This window comes from Labrus mixtus, chromosome 13, assembly GCF_963584025.1.
Source record: "Labrus mixtus chromosome 13, fLabMix1.1, whole genome shotgun sequence".
Classification (NCBI taxonomy): domain Eukaryota; kingdom Metazoa; phylum Chordata; class Actinopteri; order Labriformes; family Labridae; genus Labrus; species Labrus mixtus.
In genome coordinates this window covers 23,676,999-23,696,067 of record NC_083624.1, presented here as the reverse complement: position 1 = coordinate 23,696,067, position 19,069 = coordinate 23,676,999, and the positions used below count along the sequence as shown (strand labels likewise).

The 19,069-nt window shown below is 42.0% G+C and overlaps 1 protein-coding gene across 1 annotated transcript; it reads left to right on the top strand.

Annotated features, from left to right (window-relative positions):
• Nucleotides 1-1,486: 1,486 nt before the first annotated feature.
• On the top strand, nucleotides 1,487-18,650 carry LOC132987289 (matrix-remodeling-associated protein 5-like). The gene is made up of 12 exons (XM_061054252.1): nucleotides 1,487-1,831; nucleotides 2,523-2,749; nucleotides 2,905-3,034; nucleotides 4,570-4,811; nucleotides 5,471-5,622; nucleotides 6,353-9,888; nucleotides 11,207-11,348; nucleotides 12,061-12,196; nucleotides 12,955-14,130; nucleotides 14,238-14,445; nucleotides 15,567-15,788; nucleotides 15,896-18,650. The coding sequence occupies exons 2-12, from the start codon at nucleotides 2,562-2,564 to the stop codon at nucleotides 17,930-17,932; spliced, it is 8,169 nt and encodes a 2,722-aa protein (XP_060910235.1). The 5' UTR covers nucleotides 1,487-1,831; nucleotides 2,523-2,561; the 3' UTR covers nucleotides 17,933-18,650.
• The last annotated feature ends 419 nt before the right edge of the window (nucleotides 18,651-19,069 follow it).

Below are 19,069 nucleotides of genomic sequence, written 5' to 3'. Positions count from 1 at the left end.
TTCCTGCTGGTCAGACATTCAGTGATTCATTTATTATGGCCCCGATTCATTCCAGTTCAGTGATGAGCATTGTAATGAAGTCAGTTGGGATTGGTCCTAATGCTTTCCGCAGCCACATCACAGTGCCAGGGAATCAGTGCAGAATGAGATCTGCTGAGACTTTACAGACATCGCCTGCAGAGACAAGTGTTGAAAATCATCAGAGATACTAGCTGGTGACTGTTAAGCATCAAATCACATCTTTTAAGATATTTACGGATCTCCTCTTGTCGGCTGTCAAGCTGGGGGGATAAACAGTCATTCAAGATTAATTTTACAATCCATTATTCAGACAGCTGATGTGAGAATTCATTCATGACTTACTAACATCTGCTGCTGCTCTCTATTTCTGCTCTGTCTTCAGTAAGTGAGAAAAAGCTAAGTCAGCTCATGTATGAACTTATCCAGTACATGAGACCTTATGTGAATTTAAAAAAACAGAAACACCCTCATTTATTCAAAGGTAGGCTCCTAAAGAAGAGTGATGGGGGGGGGGGGGGGGGGGGGGGTTACTGTGTCTGCAGGAGACAACAGCTGAGGAGGATCCGTCTATTTTTGTTCTCTTTTTATTTAAGTCTCACAGAAGGAGGTGTGAATGCCACGGAGTGCCTGGGAATCTGGGTAATTTCACTCTTAGGAGAGCTCAGTCCCTGTTGTACTTACCCTAACCCACATTTGAGAATCTTAACTACCTGAATCTACTGAAAAACAAAGTGAAGTCCAGTATTTGTTGTTACTCCACTGTCAGTAAAATCTGAATCGGGCCAAATCGGCATAGAGTGGATAAAGCTTGAGCCTTTTCTAAAACATTGTAAAAGGATACCCAAAGTTGTCACTTTTTGGACCAAACTTTGAAAACAGAGACTGAACCACTTGGCACTTTTAGGTGGATGCCTTGCCCCCAAATAACCTTAGAAATAAAACTACAATTGAGGACACGGAGGTCATGACCTCTGGGTTATTTTTGGGAAATTAGGATGTTTTTAAAGACCCAAGGAGGGTAACAGATCTTATTTTTGAATTTTAAATCTAAGTGATTTTTTTTTTTTTTAGAAATATAAAAAAAACCTCAAATACATGATGGAGGACATTTTGCATGTTACTACTGCAGTTAATTCCTGCAAGAGTACAAAGAGGGCACTAATGCAGGATTTTGTCATACCTTAATGCAGAGACAGGAACATTGCAGATAATGTAACATTAAAAAAGTATTCACATGAGAAAAAAAGCACCTAAAATCAAAAGGATTTGATAAAATTGAATTCAGTGAGTAAGGTTTGAGAGGAGCTGTAACTTGTTACCTCTGTGTTTCCAGAAAGCCCCTCCTAGGACAAACCCCTCCGCCTGAGCGTCACACAAAGTTCACTCCAGTGCAGTCCCCTTTCCCTAAGCTCAAACACACACTCACACACATCCACAGTTATCCACACAGATGCACACGCGCGCACAATCACAACAGACGTTTGCATATTGCGCGCCTGCCTGCTTACTTTTATCTTTCCAGAGACGCACTCGGAGACCTGTTGGATGCTACTAAAAATACATTATTTTGAGGAGTTGACGGTTTTTTTTCTCCTTTCATCTTTTGACATTTTTGTTGCTCTCATCAGTGACAACTTATGTGAGAACTTTTTTTGGGGGGATCTTCTTTGCAGTTCTGCAATATTGGAGTTTATGGGTGAATAAACCACTTAATTGTTGAACCGTGCAGTTGGACTAAAATCAGCATTTCATGGTTACAATGAATAATTCCGTCAAATAGCTGACTCCTCCGGACCAAAGGAATTTCAAGGTATGCTCTTATCAACCGTGACTGTGCATTAAAGTAATCTCTTCATCTCGGGAGCGTCTTGCCAAGGTGCTTCATTTACTTGAATATCAGCCTCAAGTTGAAAAGCGGCTCGAAGGTATCGCTCCACAGTTGGTTTGATGGATTCTAACGCTTTGAATTCATTTGTGCGCTCCAGTAAGATTAGATAAAAGAGAGAGAGAAAGAGAGCGAGAGAGAGAGAGAGAGAGAGAGAGAGAGAGAGGAAGAGAGTGTCTGTGTGGTCTAATATGACAGCTCTTCTTTATTCTCACTTCAAAGATGAATCCTCATGCGCCTTTTTCAACATGAACCTTGATTTATGTGACGCAAATAATACTGTCATTCTGTCAACCTAATAGGAATACGCATGCGCGAACGTCTGTTTTCTTTCAGACAGGTGCTGTGTCTTTTTTATGCTGTATGGCTCTAGTGTGGGTCTAAGGATAGGGAGGTATGTGGTGTTGTCCAGACAGCAAATCCCCTGGAGTCAGCTGTATGATTTTGGGCTGTATGATTAAAACTGACTTGACCTGTGTGTATCTGTGTGTGTGTATCTGTGTGTGTGTGTGTGAGAGGAGAGGGAGAAAGACAGAGACTGTACATTTTTGGACATATCACCATGGGACTTTTCGCTGCTCTCTATCAGTCTTGACTTCCCTTTTCTCCTTTGCAGTGATAATCCCAGTGTAGCTTCTCTTCTTGAGGAGTGAAGATGTGTCGGAGTGTGTGTGTGCCGGGGGCTCTGCTCACTCTCCTTGTGCTGACACTTGTGTTGCCTACCGGCCAGGCTTGCCCCAGGAGCTGTAACTGCTACCAGGCCAGTGAAGTCCACTGTACTTTTCGTTCCCTGCTTGCCATCCCTCCTGGCCTGCCTGTGCACACACGCCGCATGAACTTAGGGTAAGAGAATTCATATTAGCACACACACCTGTACAAGAAGTGCTTTTATTGACCCTGCAAAAAAGATATCAAACTTTGGTTAACTAATAAGATAACATGGATATACTACAGTTTGTTGACTTATGTTGGATGATACTATTTCTGTACTATCATAGGTTCAACAGCATCAGCAGGATCCATGAAACCTCTCTGACGGGGCTAAAGAAAGTGGAGCTCCTGATGCTCCACAGCAATGACCTCCACCATATTCCAGATGCAGTATTCAGAGATTTGAAATCATTACAGGTAGGAAAGCAACTACGAAAATGGCAAACTACTAAAAATGAAAAGAAAGAGGTAATTTAAAATAAAATAGCAAATGGCACGATAGGCAGCAAAGAATGCATGGATGATATTTTTCTTTTTGGGGGGATGCAACAGATGGCTCTGCTTCTTCTTGTTTTACAAATGTACTTCATGGAACTAACATATACCCTTCTCTTTGGCATCTATAGTAGCAACTTACATCAAACTGTCTTGAGCTGACCTTTGCATAAACGAACTATTGATGCTGAAGTATTCCGACTGTTATTGGAGACAGTAAACCAGTGTTTCCTTACATATTTGACCTTTGGCACCATTTTTTAGGACACAGATGTGAAAACCAAAACTGAAGCAGTGCTCTACAAAAAAAGAAAAAAAAACCTCTCTAGCTTCAGGCAGGAAGGACCATGAGGACCATGCTTGCAAGTTGAAACATTAGTCTGACTGTAGTTATAAGTTATCATCGCTCCCTAACTATGAGCGATAATAAACATGCTTAGATGCTTTGACAGAACAGATATGACTTTTTAACATGAGTGATGAAGGGATTATAAAGATATATAACGTTTGTCAAAAGGGTTTGGAACAATACAAACGGGATGCTACATTGATTAATGTGCCTTAATCGTGCTGTCATTTGTATAATAACTAATGGACTCATAAAAGAGTAAGTTATGCATTTGATCTGTGAAACCGGTATTCAAATTATTATAACAGTATTCAAGATTTTGTTCACATTTTTCCTAATTTCTGTACAGCTAATTTATAATTTATGGGACCATCATTCTTTTCGCTGCTCAGTGACAGGAAACACACTGGACAGTTTAGCAGCAACCTTAGGGCAGAGTCAGCGCTCCGTGGGGAAGTGATATTACTCAAACAGCAATTGTTCCCTTCATCTCCCAGGCAGATGCTGATATATTTTGCCATTGTGTGATAATACGAACCATATTTCCATGGGCTGACATCTTCACGTGCTAGATCTGTCAGCAGCTGGAGCCTTTCCAGCTAAGTAGCCTCCCTGGGGAGCAGATTTATCATAATCCTCGCAAAATCCACAGTCCTCAAACCTGATTTTCATGGTGTGCCTTCTAAACTTTAGATTCCCGAGAGCCTTCTGCTGATGATAAAGGGCTAAATTTTATATTTGAAAAGTTGAAGACCCTAAGTGCTGAAATATCCTTTCAGTTATCCCGCTTTGACCCAATAAACTTGCGGCAGGTTAAATCGCCTGGTTATGCACTGTAGGCTATTTCCTGAGTTTTACATTTGAGATGGTGCTGCATGTATTTTGAAATTTAGCTTTGAGCCATTCTGCTTACATAGAATATTTCACCTAACTCCTCATCCTCATTCCCCTCTTATCATATATCATGAATTTGATTGACAAGCATGTGGAGCCCAGCGTCAGACTTATGTTCATAGCATGCTTTCTTCATCAGCCTTGAAGTCTGTCATTTGATTTCTCTTCTAATCCCTCTTCTCTCCCGCTCACTCCATTTCCTCCGCCCCCGCAGATACTAAAGCTGAGCTATAACAAGCTGAGAGAGATCTCTTCATCTCTGACCTTCTCTGGCCTGACCTCACTCCTGCGCCTGTACTTGGATCACAACCTCCTCCAGCACATCCACCCCCGGGCCCTGCTCCAGCTGCCTAGCCTCAGGCTGCTACGTCTGCAAGGGAACAGGCTGCATCAGCTGCACCCACACACTCTGTGCACGCTCTCTTTGCTGAATACATACTACTTCTCTACACTCAGGTGAGCTCTAGCACTTAAAGCACGTAATGTATTATTTATTAGTTGCGGAATTACAATATTTTCAGTGTTTACTGAAAAGCATCCTGATAGTGGCAAGGGCAGTAAGAACTTATTTAGTCTGAAAAGTCTGTTACACCTTTCCAAACAAGACACAACAATCGGTTTTTACAAAAAAACCAACACTGGTTTGTGCTTCTAGCCTAAATAATCTGATTTGTGCAGTCTTGACCATCAAAATAAGTAAATAAATCCCTGAAAATATGCCAATCTGAGGCCAAACAAAAGCACTTTTTTCTAAAGTTTTGGAATTGGTTATAATGTGATACCTTATTGATTTCTAAAAGAAAATTAAGTTTTTTTTGATTCAAATAAAGTTTTCCATTGCTGGTTCTTGGAATACAGGCAAATAAATCAATAAGATAAGCCTGTGTATCATATTGTTTCTACACTTTTTCATCCACTTACATCACTTTTCTGAACATTGAACATTGATGGAAATGATAAAAATGATGGATGAACTCAACCCAACCTGTCACCTACTTCCCTGCCCACTCCCACTCTTTTCATGAATTATTCTATTCCTCCTTGACTTTGTTTCAACCTCTGAGTTGTCCCTCCCCTTCTTCATCTCAATATTACCTTTTTCTCTCCTGCTCTAGACACCTAGACCTCTCCAACAACAGTCTGACCACCTTACCCAGCGAAACTTTAGCGACAGCGCCTCTACTGGAGACTCTTGTATTGCAGGACAATCCATGGAGCTGTGACTGTAGGATGAATTGGTTTCTAACATGGAGTCTGGCTCATCCAGGTGACTGTAACATCTGTAATATAACATGTTTTCATTTGTTGATTTGTCTGCCACATGTTTTATGTTTGAGATTTGCTGTACCTTTGAGCAAGTTCAACTAAGATGCAACAATATGGTTGAGAGACTAAAGGAGAATTAAAAAATAAGCATGTGAAAATGAACAGGATTAAAAAATCCTGTTGTAATATAGTATTTAAAACCAGTGAGGTTATGAAAATAGGGCATGGATGCCCTTTCTAATATATCTGGTTTTGTTATCTTGGTGCCTCAGACATTTTTCTACCTACTTTTCATCACACACTCCTCTCTTTCCTCTCTTTTCTGTATCTCTTCCAGTCAGTCTTGATGCCGTTATTGAGATGTGAAAGAAGGCTAGACCAGAAAATGTTTCTCATTGATATGCTAGACATAACCTGCCGTGACTAATCCGTGATGACAGCATTGATGTGTGCCGGCAGATGAAATATAGGCTAATGATTGGTGTGTTGGAATGAAGTGATGCCTATTTCTGATTTATGGGAAGATGAAGTAACCGTGTCGAATCAGCAAGAGATATTAGACCTAATGAGGGCTTAAAACAGCTGGCATGACTAATATATGACACAATATGTGCAGATAGCTGAAATGTGCAGTAATATGTTTGTAGGGATAATATTATGTCACATGCAGAGATAGTACGGCTGCCTTTTGTAAAATAAAATGATCTCTCTTTCTCTATGTCTTTTAATAGGATTCATGAAATGTCCTGGCGGGCCTCAGTGTCCAATCTGTGCCTCACCGAAATCCCTTCAAGGGCAGGGGTTGTTTGACCAGATTGATCTACCGTGCAAGTCGCCTGTGATCATCTCCCCTGGAAGAGTCACACCTTTGGAGACGGAGCTCATTGAAATCCAGTCAAGAGAATCCTTCAGAGAGCCTCTAGGCACTGCCTCTTTGGGTTTGTCTGACCAACAGGGGAACAGTGTTGATCTGAGTTGCAACATCACTCACTCTTCTGATTCCCAGGATATTGCACCTCCCCCAGATCTCTCCCTCTCTTCTTCTTCCCCTCTCCCTCTTGCTTTGTCCCTCTCTCTGGATTGCCCTGTGGAGAGACAGAGCTATGAGAAACTCTGGAGGATACTAGCATACTATAGTGAAACAGCAGTTCGCCTGGAGAGGGAGCTCATGCTGAGTAAAGCCCCAGCATTGGCCTACCGCTACAGGCAGACAGTAGAGACAGACGGATATTATCACACGGGGGTCAGAGCTTCTGTTAAAGCTATGCCACAATGGTTGCTACAGCCAGCAATTAGCATTCAGCTAAACAGAGCACAGTCTAATGGAATCAAAGTTCAACTCATATACTCAACAAGAGTTTCTGCTCATCCTGACCCTATTTCTCATTCCTCAACATCCAACCCTGCTTTTCATCCGTGGACGCTGATTTCAACTAATCATACCATCACAGCACTGGCAACAGTAGCAAGGAGTAAAGTGGAACTACCATGCCCTCTGCTAAGTTCTGGTAGCCCCAAAGTAGAGTGGGTTCTCCCAGATGGATCCAAGCTTATCTCCCCCTCCAACAACCTAGACGGTAGGCTCTTGGCTTCAAACTCAGGTTTACTTATTCATAAAGTGATGCTTTCAGATGCTGGGATCTATTACTGCATAGCACGGACAGGCAGGGATGTAGATGTAATGCCCTTGCGCCTTGCAGTCGAGGAGTCTTCGATTCCACCTTCAGGAGAGCATGTAGGACCTCCTGCCAAAGGAGCTGTTGGGGAACCCATTAGTCTGTCTTGTGAGGTGTCTGGTTCACCATTGCCTTATTTGAGTTGGGTGTTACCAGATGGAAACACAGTACGTCGAGGATTAGCTGTATCAGGGGGGGTCACAATGCAATCAAATGGGAGTCTCTCTCTGCCTAACCCCACCAAGAGGGATGCTGGGCATTACCGCTGCATTGCAGTCAACCAGTATGGTAGTGATTCTATGTCCATGCAGCTGGAATTAAAGTCACAACATCCCCTTTCACTAAAGAATTCATTCTCAAGAGGGCCACAATCAGCGGCTGGTCGGTCCACCAGAATTAGAGCTCCATTATTACGCCTAGAAGAGGAAGGATCAGGGGATGAAGAGGAAGAAGAGAAAACAACTATTGGCAATAGAAGACATCAAAGGCCTCTCCAACTTCCACCAAACCGACGTCATCCGATTGGACAACCCAGAGGACGTGGACTTATGAGAGAGGGCCCCCTGAGAAGAGGAGGGAGGCCTGTATCATCCACTGACAAGAGAAGAAATCGCTTCGAAAACAGACATAGAGTTACCACCAACAAACAAAGGATAGATCCCAAGAAATGGGCTGACCTCTTGGAAAAGATACGACAAAAGACTGCTCAGACTAATAATAGTCAGCCCATTGCAGAAGGGACAGCCACAGCTGAAGCAGAGGGAAAAAGCAGACATGAGGGAGGAGACGATACAGATAAAGGTAGAACTGAGGCCTCAGAGGTCGAAGCAGAAACTGAAGGGTCGTCTGTCGATGGCGATGATCTAAAACAGGAAGGCTCAGAGTCCATTCCCACTGATCTGACAAAAATGCCATCACACATTGGGACAGAAACAGACACAGAGATAACGAAAGAGACAGATAGGTCGAGAGAAACACAGACTGATATAGAGAATGAGACAGAGACACACATACACACAGAGAAACCAACAGAGACAGTGACAAACCCAGAAACACGACAAGAACAAGTCACATCTAAACCAATCCCAGGAAGAAATGAAATTATCCCTGAAGCTAGAGAGGGAAATGAACAAGAAGAAAACCCCAGCCTTTCGAGAACCAGGCCGCAGAAACCCAGGCAGGGTATCTTTCCTAACTTGGTTCCAAACTCCAGACCTCAAAGCCCTTGGAACTCTCGCAGGAGGATCGGACAGCGAAGACGAATCATCAACAGACAGAGGGGACAACCTTTTAGTCCAACACAACCTCTCCCTGACCCTAGGTCACAAACTGACACTACAACAGATCAACTTGATACGTTGCTGCTGGTGTCATCAACCACGTCTCCAGCTGAGCGTTTAAGGACTGCCCCAATAAATTCTCTGTTTCCCCCTGTTTCTAACAGTCTTGGTATCTTCACTTCAAATTTTGACTCCCTCTCAGCAACTCCCCCTCCTTCCTCTACCACCTCATTATCCTCCACACACACAAAGGCACATATAGACATGATGACTCAGTCTGCTAACTTCCCTGACATTGCAGAGTCCAATCCCATCAGCACACTCACACCAGCACCCACTCACTCCCACACTGCCATTTCCTTTGCACAGACACATGTGCCAGACACACACACCGAGACACATATACACACGACATCAGGCAAACATGTTGATAGACCACCAAGCAAACACAGTGAAGAGCCGAAGAGGAATTCATTGGGTGTACCATATGTTTCCCAGTCCTTGGCCTCTGTGTCGCCCACTCCCTCCTCCATTGCTTCCACCGAAGTCGTCGGTGCTGTGACAATTGCCATCACTACTGTAAAAATAACAAGTCCTTCAACCACTCTAGAGAGCACTCACTCTAATATTATGGGAAGCAGTAAAAGTCTATCTACCGCAATAGATAGTGAGAACACACTTCCTGTTACCACTACAACTAGTCCCATGACTCCACCTCCCATCATATCTACTAAAACTACAATTACTACTCCAACATCTAGCCCTACCAGAAGTACAACTACTCTTACCTCAACTACTACCCCAACAACTCCTATACTAACATCTACTTTGCCCACTACCACTACTACTTCTTCAACCAGCCCTTCTACTACATTTACTACTACTACAGCTCCTAGTACTAAAGTGTTGTCAAACGCTATTTCCACAACTTTGAACCCTACTACTACTACTTTTATGAGTACTACTACGACTACTACTACTACTACTGCAACAACTACCAAAACCACCAATCCTACAATAAGTAGTAGAATTACAATATCAGCCACACATTCTCCCACCACAACACAAGTTACAACATCCAGTACCCCTTCTACTACCACAACAAGAATGACATCAACACCTACTGCAGCATCACCCAAAGAGAGGCCAAGCGCTGGCCAAGTTGACCCCAGATGGAAGCATGCTTCCAGGGATCCAAACCAGAGTCGACCCCCCACTGAATGGAAGAACCCTGGAGCTAATTCTATTCCTGATTCACACAGCGGCAGGCCACTCCGGCCCCCCTCCTCCTCGCTCCCTGTCGCCCCTGGGGTGAGTTCAAATAACACAACATTGCTATTTTGTGGATATCTTTACCAATAATGGGTCTTAAATCACCCACATACTTCACAACAAAACTAAGTGCCTAGCTTTGACCTTTGTTTGCTCTTTATTTGTTCATTAATTGCAAATGTTTTTAATGTTCCCCTATAACAACTTTCTGCATTCAGTCTTTAACTAATAATTTGTCCAGTCACTCTTAAATTAAGTTTGCAGTACTTATATACAGTATAAAGATATTGCTCTTTATTGTGAGCTTGGGGAAACCCAAATTATCATTTCTGTTTGGAGAGAAAGTGCTGCATAACAATACACACACAGTCAAACCCAAAGACTCTCTCACACAAGCACCTACACACACAGATACAAGAACGGTGCAAACCCTGGGGCAACAGCTTAGCAGAAATGCACAATAGATCTGAAAATAGTCTTATCCGTATTTACATGACCTGCTATTAAACCTGAGGGATGTTTCTGAAAAATCTTCGATTTCATGGATTTACCAGTGAACTAAAGAAGAGATGAAAAACACATGTTCCATAACTAACAACATTAAGTGTTACGCAAGCCTAATCCCCAGGGATTTGAAACAAATCAATTGTTAATTAATGTCTGGATTTCTGTTGGCAAGCATCTGCAGACTAAGCCTTTTGGGTCCACCATTGATGATTCTGAATCAGGGATCACAGTAGTGCAATAACTTTTAAATAGTGGCAAATAAGACAGGATAGACACTGGACTATAAATTGTCTTTACATTTTTGCACTGGTATTTAAAATAACTAGATATCATTTATATTCTTTAGGTTTTGTGGACATTATAATGTCTTTGTTTTATGTTTAAGGCGAACAATGTTGATTCTTGTCTTTTTATGGCGGCAGCATGGGTGAAGAGCCTAAGAAAGTTAATGTTGAATCTTGAATAAGTATGTGATGCTACTTAACAATAATGTTAAAGCCTACATAGTAATGTCTATACTGTTACAGTTTTAAAGTAAGGTAGCTTTTTGGAATCAAGCTGCTCATACAAAGTTTGAGTGTGTCTTTTTTTATGGTTGGGAGTATGTTTTAAAAGATTGTTCATTTATAACATTGTTGTGATGTTGATTTATCATTTTTGCTATTAGCCAATCCTGTATGTTGCTGTATGCTGCTCTAAAGTTCTCAGATCACATGTTCATTTAAAGTTTTTACTAGTAAAATGAAAATCAGTACTGGATCCATTCTAACTATGTTGTAACTACTGTTTGTTACTTTGTTAGTCATTGCTTTTCTGCCATTATTATCTGTTTTCTAAACCTCTATCATAGGAACCAGTTGTGAAATCCAGACCGAGGATTGCAGATCCACACATTAGGACTGTGTCGTTCCCAGCAGAGAGCACTGCCAGGCTGGATTGTGAAGCTAAAGGAGAGCCTAAGCCCTCTATCACATGGACCAAAGTCGCCACAGGTACTCACAGAGCAGCAACTTTACTTTCCTTTTTTTTTTTTGATAGCCATTTTTAGAATATATTAACTTTATCCATAAATGTAAAAATCAGTTTTCAATATTATCTTAAATTTAGGTTGACATTAAATACTTGTACGTGACTGTCTAATCTAGTTCACTGACTGATGTAAACTTGGCAAAGATTATCTCTGTAAACCTGTTCTCGGGACCAGGCTCTGGGGCTTTATTTTTGATTACGCTCTGAAACATAAAAATGCTTTTTTTTTATTCAGAGTTAAGTCATCTATGTTAAAACCTGCCATTTATTTGATTAAAAACTACAGACTGTGGAATACATTACAAACAAAGTTTTGTTTTTATATTCTGAAGTCACTGATTTGAACATTTTCGGATGTGAAATCATTTGACACTGATGAAATAACCTATAAACACCAGCATTACGCACTGACATGCACACAGAAGCCCTTTCTCTTGCTTGCCATGTGGGAAAGGCATATTGAAAGAAAGTAATGGAACATTTTGTGCATTGCATCACTGACTCTACTTTACGCTGTGTCACTCTGCATGTCCCTTATCCTCCTTTCCTCTGTCTTTTGCTCACTCTACAGCTTTCCTTCCATATTTGTCTCTGTTTTCCCCACTCTGTCTCTTCAGTTCCGCTTTCTCCTGTGCTGTCTGTCTGATTACCTCTCTCTCTCTCTTTGACTTTCAGGAGCAGTGATGTCAATCCACTCCAGGGCTCAGCGATTTGAGGTCTTGCCAAATGGCACCCTTGTTATCCAGAATGTTCAGCAGCAGGACAGGGGCACATACATCTGCAGTGCACACAGCTTTCTGGGTCGTGACAGGTGAGACTACTAATACCTGTTATGAATATTAATGCAGTGTATACTGAGCCATTCATTAATAATGACCATCGGACACAATATTTTCAGTATAAATTACACAGGCCTGAGGCACACTGCAATCTAATTACTGAGTATTATGTGTGTTTTGTTGCTATTTCCCCACTTAATTTGTGAAACAAATTAATCTATTTCAAGTGAAAACACATTTACAGGCCACTTGAATCATATTTTTTAGGCAGCCTAAAGTCATATGCAATTCTGTCTATATACAATCTGTTCATACAATTTGTAAAATTAGTATGTGTGTGTGAAACTTGAGTACATTATACAATTGCTCAGGATTCTTGGATGCTTTGTGTAGGCCTTTTGGTGTTTCCTAAATGTGTGTTATTACATTAACAGTTTGGTTTGTTTTCATTTAAATGTTTATTTGAGGTGCTTGTAATCTGCTTATTTACTTTATTTAAACGTAATAATTGTACGTCTAAGGTACAAACATATTTAAAGTCCCCTGTAACATTTTTAAGCAGCCTTAAGTCATATTCTACTCTCTTTATGAAATATGTCCATACAAATGTATTTAAGTGTTTGTCCCAATGATTTTCTGTGACTTGAACTCAGCATATCCCAAGATTCTTGATTACTCTTTTGCCCATTGTCATAAAGTATCTTGCTGTTTTAAATATCTATTTGAAAGGGTTTTCATTTTATTATGTAATTTTATATTGAGTAAGTGCCTGCTTTGTCTTCCATGGTAGGTTGTTAACAACCCTTGAAGTGTGGACACGCCCCCCTAGGATGCAACTGGCCAGTTATAGAGAATCGACCATTCATCAGGGTGGAGCGGTGCACCTAGAGTGCCAGGCAGATGGCATTCCCACCCCTCTGCTCTCTTGGGTTTTACCTGACCGTTCTGTCCTCACCTCCACTTCCCCCTCGGCCAGTCGCATCAATATGGACACAAATGGAACCCTCCATATCTCGGTAACTTTACCAAGCGACAGAGGAGTGTATCGCTGTGTGGCCTCCAACTCAGCAGGTGCCGCCAGCGCCTCAGCGCGTGTACACGTGTCCTCCTTGCCCCCGGTGATACAGCAACCTAGAGATGAACACCTGCTCTTGTCTCCGGGGAGGCCTGTCTATGCACACTGCTCGGCCCGAGGTGCCCCACAACCAACTCTGCGATGGCGAATCCCGGATGGGACTCTTGTTCGACCATCCCAGTTTCTCCATGGCAATCTTTTTGTCTTGCCCAATGGGACACTGCATATTCGGAGAGTTGAGCCTAAAGACACTGGAAATTATGAGTGCACAGCAAGTAATGCTGTTGGAGCTGATAAAAGAACGGTGAGGGTGGAAATTGAAGTGGAAAGAACACAGGGTGGGGCAGGACATGAAAGGGCAAGAGCAGTTGCAGCTGAAAAACCATCTTCTTCTTCTTTCCATGAAGAAAAGAACTTTCCAATCCCCAGCCAACCTCCAAATCCATTCAGACTCCCCCCTCCATCACTTTTTGATAGATCCAGAAACTTGCCTGACTCCTCCAGCTCCTCTCGATTCTCTTTTCCTCCTCACCAACTCAATCCCACTAACTCACCTCCCAAAATCAATAAAACAGTCACTTCCTCCCCCACACACTTGGCCAACATCAACAGAACACTCTCCACCTTGCCTACAAATAACACCAGAGTGTCAATTGGCATTGTAAACAACACAAGACTTACTTCTACCCCCTCTGACAAAAAGGGACCCTCAACCCTGCCTCCCTCACCTGTTTCCCCTTTCAGTAAAGCCCGTATTGTCTCTACAACACCCCCCATATCTACCATCCACTATGGGGAGATTTTGCAGCTCCACTGTACTGTAACTGGCAACCCATCACCCATCATCATTTGGAGGACTCCCAATAGAAAACTGGTGGACATGCATTTCAGGTACACTTTTTTTCACTTCTTTTTTAAATTTCTGAGTTATTCCATTTGTACTGTTTCTGATTGTATAGTCTTTTCTCTATCTTTGTGTCTCTACTTTGGAATTTCAGTTTCGACCGACGGTTTAAGGTGCATCCTAATGGCACCCTGTCAGTTCAGACAGTCACAGAAAAAGATGCTGGGGACTACCTCTGTATTGCGCGCAACAAGGTTTCAGATGATTATCGCCTCCTGCGTGTCTCTGTAGCTACCAAGCCGGCCAAAATCGAACCCAAGCAGCCACACGATCAGATGGTGCTGTTTGGCAAACCACTGAAGGTGAGTAAAGAATTGTTTTTAATCCTTGTCGATGTCCCAATAATAATATCTACTCAATCATCAAATTACAAAAACTATGAGGTTACTGGATCTAGCTCCTGTGAGGAAATTTCAGTCTGTGTTGTTTAGGCGACACCTGTGGACACAGCGGTATCTCTTATTCTTTGCTGTTGTTTTATCATATCTTCAAATACAAAAATGTCTTCCTGCTTTCTTTAAACAGTTAAAGGTATCACTCGTCCATATTCTTTGCTGTTGAAAAGGCTGTTTTCTGCATTGTGCTAAGAAGCCCTATTTCTGACAGCTAACTGACGGCAGTGGTTATAAGCACTAAAAATTACCCAAGATTCAAGATTAAGTGTCTCACAAAGTGGGAAATGTGTTTTGGGCTCTTCACCCATACTGCAGCCATAAAAAAGAACAGTCAACGTCATTCACATTAATCATAAAACAATGAACATTATTAAACTATGTCTATAAAAATAAAGATAACATCAGGTTCTTTCAATACCAGTTAAAAAATGACAAGATTATAGTCCAGTGCCTATCCGGTCTTGTATACCACTAAATAGAAATGATCAATCTTGTCTCTTATAGTCTTGTTTTCTTATGCAGGTCATAAAGAGGCATCAGTATTAATTTTAGTCTGTTTCATAACTAGTGAAAAACTCCTCACAGGAGCTTCAAACGATATACCTCCAATAAATCCACTGATGAGATTTTAGAGTCCTATTTTCTGTTCCAGCAGTGATATGCGTTGGATGTCTGCTATCATTGGGTGTTGTGCCAAAACCTTCCTTGGTTGTTTTTGACAAAATTTCAGCACTTTTTTCTGATTCAAAAAGAACAGAAAGACTTGTCAGGTCACAGCCCGTTTTGAGTCATCAGCAGCAGCCTTCAGGGAATAACACACACACACATGAATATTTAACAGCTCAATAAAAAATAATGTCACTCAGGCAGTAGTGCAAGAAAGAGGACACTATACTAAAGTGGGTATTTGTTGTCCTTGATCTTTATTGTATTTAACATGAAATTGTGTAATTTTCAGTGTACAACTCCAACAAAGTTCAACTTTTATCAACAACTTTAAAATGTAGCACTGATCTTGTACCCTGCAGGTTGACTGCCAAGCATCAGGGCTGCCTGACCCAGCTGTCCAGTGGAGCCTACCTGATGGAACCATGGTAAACAGTGTTTTGCAGGGGGAAGAAAGAGGAAGGCGAACACGGAGGCTAACTGTGTTTGATAATGGGACCTTACTGGTTCCAGCAGTGGGTATGGGGGAGGAAGGAGAGTATACCTGTTATGCTGAGAATCAAGGAGGGAAAGACACCATGAAGGTAAGAAGAACAGTGTCTCCAGAAAATGACTTATTTAACTGAATTCTAGCAATTAACCTTGAAATATTCAAACGTTTTAATCCTTTGTTTACATTAAAATATTCAAGGTCAAAGTAAAGATCATGATGACATCCCCACCAGCCTTCAACGATGACAGAAGTTACCATGTAATTAAAGTACCTCTGGGAGGAACTGCCACTATTCCCTGCCGGGCCACAGGAGATCCTACTCCGACAGTGACATGGATTTCGCCAACACACCGTGTCATCCCCAACAGTTTGGGATCTAGATTTTACTCTGAGCGGGTTGTTGTGGTTTCAGGTGGAACCCTGGAGGTGCGCATGGCTCAGAAGATCGACACAGGAAATTATACATGCCGAGCTGGCAACTCAGCTGGGGAGAAGAGCATGGTGATAGGCCTGGTAGTGGAGTCTCCTAACTATGGACAACATGCTGGAGGAAGAGGTTGGAGTACCAGCAATGGGCCAGCCAGTAGGTCAGGGGAAAACATTAAGAATGGAGTCACAAACAAGTTTGGTGGCAGCAACAATAATGGTCATAGTGGTAATAATGGCAGGTTGGGAAACATTGTACCCAACACTGGCATTAGTGTAGCAACCAGTGTCTTAAATCCTGTCCAAAGGAGTGATAGCCAAGGTACATTAAACAGGCCTGTCAGTAGAATAACAACCCATCTTGGTAGCAGTGTAATCAGTGTTGGGGTTAGCGGTGCTAGCAATATAGGCTTTAAAGCAGATAACACTGAAATAACTAGAAATGGACCTATTACCACAAGAGGTAATAATAGTCTGGGCAACAGTCACAACACAGCTAGAGGAAATATTGTTGAAAGGAAGCCCGGGACTTACAATAATGAAGTTATTGCAGGAAAGAGTAGCAATGATGCCAACACTGGTATTTCAAGAAATGTTGGAATTGTTAGCAGCAGTGTGTCTAATCATGGAGCTGGTTCATTCAGAGAAAATGGGTTCAGTAGTGGTATAAATACAGGAGCCATTAATGCTTACAGTAGGATAAGTGCTGGTTCAAGTAGTGCCAACACAGCTGCTCATAATACAGGTACTAAAAACTCTTCTAACACACTTGCTGGGATGATAACGACAGTGAAGAAGCGGTCAATGAAAGGCCAAACTGTTATTCTGCCATGCCCCTCCCAAGGCTCCCCTCCCCCTCGAGTGGCTTGGCTTCTGCCTGGTAATGGTGTGTTGCCAGCTCCTTATTATGGCAGCCGGCTAACAGTGCACCGAAATGGCTCGTTGGAGCTGCGAGGCGTGCGGGTGAGTGATAGTGGGACCTTGGTTTGTGTGGTTAGAGGTCAGCAAGGAGAGTCCAGGATACAGGTGGAGCTGGAGGTCTCTGAGGTATCTTCCAACAGGGCACCAGCTGTTGAAAGACCTGCTCAAGGAAGCTTTGGTTCGAATGAGGTGCCAAACCCACGGTTTCCAGTTACTCCAAGGCCTTCTTTAACAGTTGTACCTCATCCAGTTGGCCCTCCACTCCGCTCAACTGGCCTTGCCTCCGAGCCAGTACTGAGCACCAGGACAGCCCCCTTGGTGAGCATCATTAATGGAGAAACTCTTTGCCTGCCCTGCCCTGCTTCCCAAACATATGGATACACCCAGAGATCTCTCTCCTGGACTATGCCCAGTGGAAAGGTGATGTCTTTGGGTGAGAGTGGTGAATCAGGACGATTTATTGTCGGAGCGGATGGAACGCTAACAATACAACAGGCCACTGTCTTCGATCGTGGGTCCTACACCTGCAGGTCGCAGAGCATCCACTCCTCATCTGTTTCGGTCCTCACTGTCCCTGTCATCGTCATCGCCTACCCCCCTCGCATCACAACAGGCCCCTCCCCCGTGACCTACACACGACCTGGTGTTGCCGTGGAGCTGCCATGCATGACCATAGCGACCCCCCGGGCGACAGTCACCTGGGAGACACCAGACCTGACACAACTCATTGTCATGGGTCAGGCTCGTATCTATGGCAACCGCTACCTTAGTCCTCAGGGTTCCTTGGTGATACAGAACCCAACAAGTAGGGATACAGGGTTTTACAGATGCACCGCAAAAAATGTGATAGGAGTGGACACCAAAGCGACCTACCTGCATGTTATATAATGTGGGGAAACAAAAACACTCATACACACAAAAAAACGTGCAGAACAAAAAACAGACTCCACCAGGCTTCTGTGCTGGTGAATTACTCTGCTGTTAAAACTATGTGTCCAACAAGCCCAACGGAACTGCAAGATACTGTTTTATCTCAGAAAAGACTTTCCTAATTGCCTCATTAATGTATTTTTAATGTACATCTTTGTTTTAAATACTGTCATTTGTATGCAAGATTCTCTGAACATAACAGCAATACATTTTTCTCTGCAGTATCAAAACATTTCATTAAGGTCTGTTTTATTATACACTTGTATAATTCGTACCTTGTTTTCTGTCTCTTTGGGCAGCAAGTCCGATAAAATACACAAGATATTTAAGGGTGCTGCACAGATGTAATGTAAATGTGGACCAATGGACTACTTTTCATGTGGACGAGGGAAAAAAACTGAAAGACTGTCGTTTTTCTCTGTTCATTGTGTTCCTTTAAAAAACCCTTTTGTGGAGAAAATAACCTTGTCCCTTTTTAGGTTTTCACCATTGTGAAATTTTATTTTAAATCTGGGAAACAAGACAGACATGTACTGTTAAAAAAAAACACGAGTGCTATCCTTGGCTTGATTACTTTATTTCATGACGTTGTGCATTTATCTACTAACACTGACCGACAACAGAACTTTTTCCTCGAAAAATTACATTGATTAAGAACATTTTCTCGATATCTTTTTTTAATAGGTAATTTTTCTTTAACAAATACACAAAACAAAAAGGTTGGATTTTGTATTCGCGGTACATATGTAGCAAACATAAACCAACACTCTTATTTGCATTGTACTTTAAATTCATTTAATCTGTAATATATATAATAATTGAAGGCTGCAGAACTATGATCCACCATAACATCAGCATCTTCAGGACTTTGTAAAGCTTGTTTACATTTTTTCTGACTAACTTGTAGATTTGAATCTTAACAAATGTTGTTGTACCAGCATCTTTTTTTTTTATCTCACAGCATATTTGGAGCTGAATGAGATATCGTAAAGGAGCTTTCATGTAAGCAACATACCCATTTCTTTGAAGGACACTCTCTGTGATTATTTTGATATTATAGGCTGTATAAATGTGCGTGTAATTCAAGAGACTGTC

Bases quoted from the DNA above. Each gene is read 5' to 3' on its own strand.
- LOC132987289 (XM_061054252.1), top strand. From the start codon at position 2,562: ATGTGTCGGAGTGTGTGTGTGCCGGGGGCTCTGCTCACTCTCCTTGTG. The intron at 14,131-14,237 runs GTACACTTTTTT...TTGGAATTTCAG, and splicing joins CTGGTGGACATGCATTTCAG to TTTCGACCGACGGTTTAAGG. The intron at 15,789-15,895 runs GTAAGAAGAACA...AAAATATTCAAG, and splicing joins GAGGGAAAGACACCATGAAG to GTCAAAGTAAAGATCATGAT.